Source organism: Cotesia typhae, unplaced genomic scaffold (genome assembly GCF_013202065.1).
Source record: "Cotesia typhae breed Kobodo isofemale line unplaced genomic scaffold, CoteBio_Ctyphae scaffold_13, whole genome shotgun sequence".
NCBI lineage: Eukaryota > Metazoa > Arthropoda > Insecta > Hymenoptera > Braconidae > Cotesia > Cotesia typhae.
The window spans coordinates 11,276,402-11,288,617 of record NW_027423774.1 but is presented as its reverse complement, the minus strand read 5'-3'; the positions used below and the strand labels follow the sequence as shown (position 1 = coordinate 11,288,617).

Here is a 12,216-nt window from a genome sequence, read left to right as displayed (position 1 = left end):
ATCACACTTAAGGTACAATCAATTAGAGTTAAAGTTTCAGAAAATAAGGTTTATTTCCCATCCGGACATCAATGTAATTTAGATAAAGGTAATTGTATTGATCCCGAGTACGGATATTCATATTGGAATTCGCTTCCACAAAGATTTTGTATTACCAATACATATTCAGTATTGTTTAAGGGTTTTGCAACTAGATTAAAGTCCAAAACAGAAACAGTATACTCTATGAATGTAAAAGATACTAGTTTTTCGCTGAATACTATTGGAGCTGAGACCTCGTGTGGCGTAACGATTATCCGAACAGAACATCCTAAATTATTCATTGTCACAAATAAAGATCTAGAGTCATTGGAAAAACAAACATAGTTCAATCAGATCCAGATAATTTGGATATCTTTATGTACACGAACGTTAAATTTGTTTACGTCGAGCGGTACATCCGGTCTCAGGTCCAATCGTTATACTTAGACGTAATGAAAAATAAATGTAAGCTAGAGAAAGAAATCTTGAAGAATACGCTGTCAATCGCCTCTACGCAGCCGGACGAGTTCGCTTTCCGTTATATGGAAGGATCTGGATATATGGCGGTTGTGGCAGGGGAAGTGATCCACATCGTGCAGTGCGTTCCAGTAGAAGTTAAGGTTCAACAGCTAGACAAGTGCTACAATAGAATGCCCGTTCAACGTGGGAACCAGAGTATGTTCTTGACTCCAAGGACCCATGTTCTCACAAATTTAGCAACAGAATTACCTTGCAACTCACCACTTTTGCAGATTTATAAACTTGGTACCATTTGGTACAAGTTCATGCCGAGACCAGTAGAAGCTTTACCACCAAAAACTTTGAAACCCAGTACAAAGATGACATGGACTTATCAAAATCCCGCCAATTTAGCAGTCGGGGGCATCTACACCGAAAACGACCTTGACGCAATGCGTGGACGTATCATGTTCACAATGGAACAATCCGCTGTTCTCGAGACTATAGCACGACAAATCATCAAAGACTCTCAAGGATCACCGTCGATTTTTAATGCATTCAATGAGGACGTCTTGGACAAATTAGCCGAAAGTGCATGGTCAAGAACTTGGGGAAAATTCACCGGGTTCGGCACCTATTGTGCTGGCATTATCGGAATAGTCATGTGCCTGAGGATCATCAAATTGGTTGCGGATACCGTCATCCATGGGTATGCCCTACACACGGTATACGGGTGGTCCATTTGTCTCGTTGGGGCACTGTGGGATTCATTCACTCATCTGTTGCTGCATTTAGGTAATCAGCAACGACGACAAGAAGAAACTAGTTCTATTAAACGGTCAACCTCTGAAAACAACGTTGAAAGAAAAGAAACATCACCCACTGCACCTGTGGGCTACCCCTGTCTGACCAACGCCACTATGCGAGTTGATCCAACGGATTCATCGACAACGGAACCGAAGAAAGGAGTTTTTGTTTAAGAATACATTTTAAGCGAATAATAAATTAAGTTAATAGGTCAACAAACAAAGGAAAAATTTTGGCGTCGCACTCGTTCATTTAAGGTTCATTCGTGCTTCCGTCTAACGGCGGGGGTGTTATGTAAAACAATTTTTTTCTTTAAATAATTTTTAGAAATAATTTCTTTTTATTTTTCCATTAAAAACCGACATAATTTTTCCTTCGTCTGTAGATTAGATAATAAGATATATAGGGCCCATGTCCCTTACTCAGTTACTTAGTCTAAGACCTCAATGCATTTAAGACTTCAAAAACCTAAGTAAACAGATAAATGGGAGTTTTATTATACAAGAGAAAAACTAAATAAAAAAAACATTTAGAAGATAATATCCGAAATTTTCAAGGACATTCTTAAATGCATTGTGGCATTTGAACTTAGACTGGGAAATATTTTTTTTTCTCATTAAAAACTCATAAAAAAAAAACCCCCATTAAAAACTCATAAGAATAAAATAGTTTTACTGCCTAGACATATAATAAAAACTAATAATTTAAGTTTACAAATAAACTAAGAAATTTATTTAAAACACGCGTTGAATTAAATAATAAAATAGGCAAATACTGACTCAATATAAATAGTCTAGTTAACAATTATAATATAAAACAAGTTTTAAATGCTAACATATGTAAATGAACAAATCAAAATTATTAATTAAATCTTAATAGGGATTGATAAAAAATTTAATATCAGTTAATTGTTCGATTAAATTATTTAAATATTAACTAAGTTTAATAAATAAAGTCTAATATTTAAAGTTCTAAAATAACGTAATGTACATTAACATTGGGGTCTCTAATGCATTTAGTGTGTGTGTATAGATGCGCCTATACACTATCACAGATGTGTATAGTACGTAACCTGTGACCTGTACTTGTACGCCAGTATACTGGGTAGACCGCCCTCGCAACATTTTCCGACGCCTCCGAAGAGAGGGAAAGCGTCCCCGAAACTCGAATGTTAATTGGACATTGAGTTCTCCCTCCAATTAACATTCAAGGGACCACAAAAATCTTAGACCCGGAAAACTGCTGGGTGTTCCGTCTCTTCGTGCTTTGGCCGTCCTAGTGGTAACATCGCCTAAGTTTTAATAAGTCTTAACCGACCACGCGTTAATTTATCATATCGAAACTTAAAACATTGTAAAAGAAAGTAAAATAAAGTAAAATAAAATCGTAGAGGAAACCAAATAAAATTAAATTAGATCGACAAGGCTCATCAACCTTATCAGGTATATTCTGAATTATTCAATATTTGTAGATTTGATATCATTGTAGAATCGTTATATGAAAGGAAACATTTATAGTTGATCACTGTGTAATAGCTATAATAATTGTAATAATTTTAATTCAACTAAAATTATAAATTTTCATTTATTTAATATTTGTGGACTTGACATATGAAAGAAAACATTAATAGTTGATCACTGTGTAATAGCTATAATAATTGTAATAACTTTAATTTAACTAAGATTATAAATTTTCATCTACTTAAAATATATATTAAAATTATTCAACGTCCAATTTATTCAAAAAACCTATTCTCAATAAATAAAACCTCAGAATTCCCGGTCTATTAGCCTAACACGCTAGGACCAAATATCTTACATTTAATAAAAAATCAAATAATTTTTACATAACAATTTAATTTACTCGCATTAATATTTTGATGTATCATATATTTTAATGACACTGAAATTAGTAGGGACTTGATAATTTTTTTTATTTTTCTATCAAAATAAACTAAGTCTAGAAAAATATTTAAAAAAATTGCATTTAAAATTTTTTAGTTTTTAAAGATTGAATTTTTTAAAAATTTTTCTAGTATAATTTGTTTGTTAAAAAAATTCTCAAAATTATCGTATGTCTCTCAATTTTAATATCATTATATTTTATACTTTCAGAGTAGTCAATAATTAATTTTTATTTCTTTTAGCTTGACAACAACAGACATGTCATTGACAGATCATGTACTTGTGTATTTCAAGCTGCTGCCAAGTGTAAACATATTTATGCAGTTATCGATTATATAAATAACAACAGAAGTGAATCAAAAACATCCGACGAACAACGCTGGGGGAAACCTTCAGATGCTCAGCTGGGAAAAGAAATGTATTCAAAGCCTCTTGCAATTACTGACGATTTTCCAACAACTAGAGAATATGGACCTGTTTATAATGTTAAATATTGTGATGTTTTGGAGATAAACTGTCCGTTTCGAACTATTTTAAAATATGAAAATGAAACTGCGATTCAAACGACTGTTAGAATTTTTGTCACCGACTTGTGTGATTCGGTCATTAAAATAATAGCTGAGAGGAAAAGTGAAGGGTTGATTAAAAATCTACTTGACATTTCCAGGCAGAGCAAATATTATTTATGTGATATTATATTTTCTGATAGTAAACAGTATGATTATTACAATCAAAACATTTAGTTGTATCATCATGAAATTGCTAAGTTGTGTCTGAGCACAATAAATCAAAGTGAGAACACAGTGGTTTTCAGCTCGTCATATCCGATTAAGTGCTTCCTCAAAAGCACATAGCATTAAAACTATGAAAAAAAAGAGCTCTGAAACTTTATCTTATGATTTGATTAATCCGAAGTCTAATTCCAATCCAACTAAGTCAATGGAATATGGTTTAAAAAATGAACAAAAAGCGATAGATGAATATTCATTTAAACTCTCTGTTGATGTGATACCAGTTGGTTTGTTAGTAAAGCCATTGCAATCTTGGTTGCGCTAGTTTAGATGGTTTAGTTGTGAAAAATAACGAAATTATAAAAATTTTAGAAATTAAATGCCCTTCAACGTGCGCATCTAAACCAATATTTGATGAAAAAAAAGGAAAATTTACTGTTGGCTACTTATATATGGATGATGGACAAGGATATTTAAAAACTAGCAATGCTTATTACACTCAATGCCAAGTATTGATGTATGTATCTGGTTTTGACCTCTGTGATTTTTACGTTTAGTCACCAAAGGGTAGTTATTTAATTATTGTAGTTAGAGATGAAATTTTTTTGAAAAATTTGATTCCTATGATGAAATTATTTTAATTCATGTATTATTTAAGACAATTAGTAAACAATGATCAAGAGAATGCTGCATCCTAGATCAGAATTTTCTACTTAAAATTTATTACAAAGATTACTATCAAGACTGATAGATTAAGTTTTGCTGCAATTAAAAGATAACTAAGTTCGTACTTTAAAATATTTATATTCATTAATATGAATAAAAATAATATTAATACAAACAATTTATTAAAACAATAAATACAATAAAATGCATGTGTTTAAAATTTATAATAAATACAAACATTTCATAAAATCTTTAAAAATTTGAAAGACTCACTATTGTTTATTTAATATCTTTAAGTATTGGTGATTGTAGATTTACTAGACCGCAGCACATGAATATAATTCCATCACAGTAACGTAACATCTCGATAGTAAACTTATCAACTATTTTGTTAAGTACGGATTCTTTGTATCACTCTCTCAATATGGATTCTGACACTTGCGACTTTATAAGCTTTTAATATTGCTAGCATTTTCTTGAATAACTGCTTCTGGGATCACAACTTTTTTCAGCTTAGATTTGTTGATTTCTGGGCGATACACTTGAATTTCAACATCGCAAAAATCAGTTGAATAATATTCACACAGGTATGATTCGCTATTTTGTCTGCTGGTATCTGGACCATCGTCATCGTTATCATCACTTAGAAAATCAACTTGAGTTCCAGCATCGATGGAATTGAGATTTTCAACGTTTTCAATTGTTTCATTGATTGGGAAACTACTCATAGAACACATTTTCTTCTTTTTAGGTTCTGCAAGGCTTTGAGAATTACTTTCTTTAGTGAGAGTTCGTTTTAACCTTCTTTGAAACCTACATTTTTAGACAATTGAGAATAAAAAATAAATTTTACCAAATCATATGACCACACAAATATTTATAACAATTTTACCTATCAACAACAGTTTTGGCATCAGTTTTTATTTTAATTGAGTTTTTAAAAATTGTTGGATTGTAACTCGGGCTTTCAGGGTGATCCGATTTTCTATCTCCAACAAAATGTATACTGCAAATGGGATTGTGATGACGTGGTACCCAGGGTGCTCTATTTACCCTCTAATCATTATTTATTATTTAAAATTTTATGAGTGATAAAAATTAAAAAATAAACTCAAAATCCAACTACAGTGAAATTAAAAAAAAATAATTTAAGTGAACTAATAATTAATTAATTAATTACTATACTTACTCCTTTTTTTTTTAATGCATCTTACCAAGCTTGACGTCTAACCCCTCTAAAAGGGAACTGTGGATTAGCCGTTGGAAAAGAATAAAATTCGTAATTAGAATTGACTGTAGTATTATTACAATCATTTACTGAGCAATTGTAATATGATTTTTTATTTATTTTCATGATTTCTTATCGATAATTGCACTTTTTTTTTATAAAACAAATCACTTATTTACATATAATCGCACCAAGGAACTGTCATAATATTCGTCATACAGTGCGTAAAAGCGCCGCCTCTGGCGCTGGCCTCGATGGCCTCGGAAAGAATATTCTACATTGAAGAATTTTCTTTCTTTTCGATTATTGATATAAGTAGGGTATCAGGGGGAGCTGGCTCTGTCGGTAAAACATATTTATAGGTCAGCGCCCATGCTAAGTACCATCTGTCGATATGTGCGACCCGTTTTACCGACAGTTTGGTGATATGGTCGAGGTTTTGCAGGTGGCGCTGGTGGTGAATTCCGCTGCCATCGTACTGTCCGCCATTTTCCCGCCATTTTTAAAATTTACCCACCATTGTGAATTCGCTATCCGTCATCTGGTGGCTGCTATCCGTCATCTGGTGGTTGCTATCCGCCATCTGGTGGCTGCTATCCGCCATGTGGTGGTAGCTATCTACCATCTGATGGCTGCTATCCGTCATTTTGATTTGTGAATCCGCCATTTTAATCCGCCATTTTGAATCTGATTTCCGTCATTTTGAATTCAAGTTCAACATTTTGAGGTTAGAAAAAAGCATCCTCAACTATTAACCCGCCTTCGGCTCAGCCATAACAGATCAATAGTTCAGGATTACGCATTTGTAGTATGATATATCCATTAGGGTGGGTCAAAAAAATCAACTATTATTTTTTTACAATTAATACAGAAAAATGGGTTACTAGGCACCTTAAAAAAATTCTCACCAAATATGAACTCTTAATTTTAATAGGAAGATCCTCCGCGTCGCAGTTTTTCATTTTTTTCTCAGTCCAATAGAAAAAAATTCATTCCTCATCATTAATTGGTCGTACAGAAAAAATTTTTTTAAGAATTTTGTAGGAAATTTAATGCTCTACAAAAAAGGTATCTTATGTCTTTTCTGTAAACCTCACCATTTCACTAATATTGAAGATTTAAGATTGATTATTTTACGTCAAATGTCACTTTTGTTTATGAATTTGATAACTCGACAAGAAATGGCTATTATTGAATGGGCAATAGAAATTTTTGTAGCAAATTAACTGCTCTATAAAAATGGTATCTTATGTTTTGGCGATTAAATTAATCGTTCAAAAGATATTCATCATCAAACTTTCATGTATATCGATTTTAAGAGTTTTTGATTAAATAATCGAAAAATTTCAATTTAATCTATCAGTTTTCAGAAAATTTACACGAAAAAAATTTTTTTTCATCAACTGAGAAACTTCAAAATGTTTTTCAAGCTTTTTTTTATGTGTATGTATTTTTATCTACATTTAAAAAAATAAATTGTACATTATTTATAGCTTAGTTAATCATTTACCAATAAAAAAGCAAAGTTTTCATTATAAATATATTATGATTTCAGTTTTAGAGAAAAAATGTCCAATTAGTTATAAGAAAGTTTTTATTTCAATTTTCAACTGAGCTATTTATTTTCAAACAATTTTTGTTGCAAGTAGGGTAGTTTTTTCGATGCTCTTTCACAACTTGCATTAAAAATTGAAATTGCTCTTCGTCTTTCGTTAAGCATTGGTTATATTCACTTACTAATGCGACACCTCGCTCTGCCACATCATTAACAACTTTCAATTGTGCGAAAAATTCATTAATTTCATTATAACTCTCATCAGTAGACCATAAATCAATATTTTTGTCAAGAAAATCATACGGCAGATCAAAGATCTCAAAAGTTTTAATGACTTCTTAGAAACAAAGTCACTTATATTTTTTGCAGAATTAAATGTAAATTTTTTCTATCAATAATAAATCTTCTTGCTTTAGAATCTGTACCTTAGCGAGTCTTAACAGCTTCGACAATATTCTTCTTTATGTTTAATGGAACGGTATCATCAAAAGTGTTAATATAGCAAGTTCATCACTTAAGTACCATAAATGTGAAGTCATTTTTTCACATGTAGCCAAGGAAATTAAAGAATTAATTTTACTGTACTCAATTAAATTTTTCATAAACTCTAAGTCGTGATTAGCAGCAGAAGTCGCAGAAGTTGATGAAAACCAAGCTTTTACATACACCATAACTATGAAAATACAAAATTGTCGAAGACCATCCAATTCTTTCTTAGAAAGGTCAAATTCATCTCTAAAAATAAACATTTTTAGGCAATAAATTGCCTTTGCCATCCATCTTGCATGATGAACTGCACCAGGACGCTTGAAGAAAACTTGCTCTCGTGGCATTTCTCCCAGAAAAATTAATGACAATTCCAATATTTCTTTATAGTCATCTCGGGGTTGCGATAACTACCAAAAGTAATCAATTATTCGTAAAAATCAAAAATTATCCTCTACACTTAAAATTGTATTTAAATAATACGTGTAAGTATCGCTTAATAAATGAAGATAGATTATTTTTTCATTCGTAATAATATTAGCAACAATACTATCTTCAACACCAGATTTATACTTCGTTTTATCGAATGTGTCCAAAATTTTTTAAATCTGCCAAATATTGGAATATTTGGTCCGGATGATACTGGCCAATAGACTTCGAATGCACTCCTTAAAATGATCTCATAAATATGATGGCGACATGGTAACCAAATTAATTCTTTTCCTAAGGCCTTTTCAATTTCTTTACATGTACCATGATGGATTCCTGTATAGTAAAAATAGATAATTACACTTTAAGTTCTGTATTTAATAAAAATTGTAACGCATATTTAAAATCTATAAATAAATAAAGAATTATAACTAATGGGCACGTGTCGAAAATTTAATTAATGTATGAAAACAATTCAACTAGAACGATGAAAATAAAATTTTCTTTTAAATATTTTATCATTGATTAGTTACCCGTATTAACCGCAGTCGTGTCAAAACACATCGCCTTGATGTAACTAATAATACCCCATTGATTTAACGTTGACAAGATGGCTGCTGTTTGATTTTCTGCCGATCCACTATTCATTTTTGGAACTCCAAGTAACTGCTCAGTACCAAAAGCAGTCAAAATAATCGGTAATCGATCCACAAATTTCGATTCAGAAATGTCATTCAGTATTTTCCCATCCCAATGCACGACATATTTATCATGAGCTTTGAAGTTATCTTTTAGTCCTATAGCAATGTCTTTTCGTAAGAGCATGCGAGTTTGTTGAATTGTTCGATAACTAAGAGTTGTATCTTCTACATTAACACCAACACTTGATAGAACTGGAGCAATAATGAACATCTCATTTCTACTACTAACATTAGCTCTGTCGAGTGCTGAGATAAGCTCTGGAGTTAGAATATTTATTTTTGCTCGTGTTGTCGGTATTTGAGGCACATACTCTAAAGCTGAACCGAAATTTGTAGCTTGACTTAATGTAAGGGTTGAAGATGACTCTGATTCCTCACTTCGAACAATCTCATGGCTGGTTGAGGGTTGATTCAAATCTAAAATAAGCGTTGTTATTTAATTAATGGAAGCAAAAATATGGAACTCATTCATTTTGACATCAAATAAGGAACACAAAGAGTTTTTATTTATCATCTACGAACATATTGACATTTATGATATAATTAATTAGAAAAACAATAATATACTTTATTATTCATAATTTATAATCAATTTAATTTATTTTCAATTCTGATTAAAATTTATAATAATTAAATGTTGTAAATACTCACGACTTTCATCTACTTCCATCGTATTCATAGTACTGTTTAATTTATTTGGGTTATTTGAAAGAATTTCTTTCCGGGTATCACTTTTTTGATTTGAATATAGTTCACGAATATCATTATCAAGCAGTTTTATTGATTTATGATCTACAATATCAAATAATGCTTTGATTTCATTCTGAAATATTATTACATTTTTGTTTTGGTCTGATGATTTTTTTCGCACAAAAGATTTTTGCAATTTCAACCATCGGTTATGATAGCGAAGAATTTTTTGTATTACATTAGTTGATCCACTAGTCGGAATCTGGTTGTTTTTCCATAGTTCAATAACTTGATCAGTTGCATTTTTAGCACTTTCTTTGATAGAACATTTTACCACTTTGAGCTGATAAAAAAAAACACTCATAACCTCTTTCACTGTTAGCAACTTACGTTCTGAAATTTTTTGTATGGGTTTTCCGATCAAATGAATGTCCTTATCCATATTTTCGATAAATATATAAATTTATGTAGTGACCGCAAAATTTATAAATATTTAATCGTTTTATCACATATACAAGATCATAACTTGTGGAAACACTAGAAATGCTGTAGAAAATGTAAACAAATAAAAACAATATAACTATAAAGAAAAATGTAGGTGGCGCTAGTTCACAAGAGAAACAGAGTAAATACAATACAAAACAAAAATTTTCTACAGAAGAAATTTTCCCAAGGACAATATACAGCTGTAGTGGAAAAATTTTTTATGACGTTTTGAAGACGTTATAAAAAAACAACATGATCGTGATTTCTAATGATGAAAAATAAAAAGTTTGGAATTATTGAATAAAAATTTTGAAAACAAAATTCAAATAATACATACATTAAAGACAAAAAATGAAATTTTCTCAAAACTGATAGATTAAATTGAAATTTTTCGATTATTTAATCAAAAACTCTTAAAATCGATATACATGAAAGTTTGATGATGAATATCTTTTGAACGATTAATTTAATCGCCAAAACATAAGATACCATTTTTATAGAGCAGTTAATTTGCTACAAAAATTTCTATTGCCCATTCAATAATAGCCATTTCGTGTCGAGTTATAAAATTCATCAACAAAAGTGACATTTGACTTAAAATAATCAATCTTAAATCTGCAATATTAGTGAAATGGTGAGGTTTACAGAAAAGACATAAGATACCTTTTTTGTAGAGCATTAAATTTCCTAAAATTCTTAAAATAATTTTTTCTGTACGACCAATTAATGATGAGGAATGAATTTTTTTCTATTGGACTGAGAAAAAAATGAAAAACTGCGACGCGGAGGATCTTCCTATTAAAATTAAGAGTTCATATTTGGTGAGAATTTTTTTAAGGTGCCTAGTAACCCATTTTTATGTATTAATTGTAAAAAAAAAAATAGTTGATTTTTTTGACCCACCCTAATATCCATGTTTTATATATTTGAAATGAAGTTATGATAACTGCTTGCGAGAAGGATTTTACGCAGCGCCATCTGGTGGCAGCTTGCATTACTTCTAACTGCGTAGTATATGACATCATCAGACAGGTTTGTACCTGTTCAAGGTCACGGTAACTGCGTAGTTTTCTTTGTTCGATTCCTAACTGTGCAGTAGATGACTCATTTTGTTCTAGAATATTCTTAATGCGCAGTAGATGACGTCATCAAACAGGTTTTTAGGTAGAGGAGTGGGGGTAACTGCGCAGTATTTTCTGTCTATATAAGCAGCTCGCCGAGAGCGTACTTCACAAAAACGAAGTACATGTCCCAGTAAAGTACGAGCTCGTGGTGACTACAAGTTGAAGTACGAGTTCTTGGTGATATACATCTTCTACCTATCAGTATTACTAATTGTAAGTATTCATTTACTGTCTAATCAAAATATGAATTAAATGAAGAATCATTTAATCAACCATTACAATTAAAAAATTTTTACAGCAATCATTCATGGATCTTACCGAGATAAATGCGGTTAATTGTCTTACTGGGATTTTTCCTGTTAAGAAAATGAAAGAATTGGAGTTTAATCGAGAATATAAGATTAACGGTATCAAAGCTATTCTAACTCAGTATGGAACTAGGATTATTGCTAATATAAACGATGAATTTAACATTTATCTACCATCAAGAACTATTCAACATCTAAAAGATGATAACTTCATGAAGAGTTTGAATGAATTAATAGATTCAAACTATCTGTTTCTGCGTTATCATGGTGGAAAATATAATAAATTTGAATTTATTAATTCTCGTCTTGATGTAAAAATGACCAGTGGAATTATTTAATCAATAAAATATTGGATATCAATATACACTAGTCACAAAAATTAAGGGATATAAAAAAAATTCCAAATTTTTTGGTGATTTTCAGCGAGCTGTAACTCCGAGGAAAATGATCGCACAGAAAAAAAAAAAAAGCAAGTTGTAGCTCCAAGTGTCTAGTTTTTAGATATGACCATGAAAATTTTTTGTCATCGTCAGGTCTGGAGAAATCCTAAGAAAACTACTGAAAAAAAATTTTTCGAAATTTTTTTTCGTTTTAAAAAAAGTCTACGGGCTTCAAAAAAAT

The 12,216-nt window shown here is 30.9% G+C and overlaps 1 protein-coding gene across 1 annotated transcript; it reads right to left on the bottom strand.

The window, feature by feature from the left end:
- Positions 1-8,371: 8,371 nt before the first annotated feature.
- On the bottom strand, positions 8,372-11,271 carry LOC141534030 (uncharacterized). The gene is made up of 3 exons (XM_074253173.1): positions 11,253-11,271; positions 8,820-9,404; positions 8,372-8,622 (listed from the first exon to the last, which is right to left on the bottom strand). The coding sequence occupies exons 1-3, from the start codon at positions 11,269-11,271 to the stop codon at positions 8,372-8,374; spliced, it is 855 nt and encodes a 284-aa protein (XP_074109274.1).
- Positions 11,272-12,216: the final 945 nt, after the last annotated feature.

Excerpts from the sequence above, each read along its gene's own strand:
- LOC141534030 (XM_074253173.1), bottom strand. Across the intron at positions 8,623-8,819 it reads CACGACTGCGGTTAATACGG|GAATCCATCATGGTACATGT; the intron begins GTAACTAATCAA and ends TTTACTATACAG.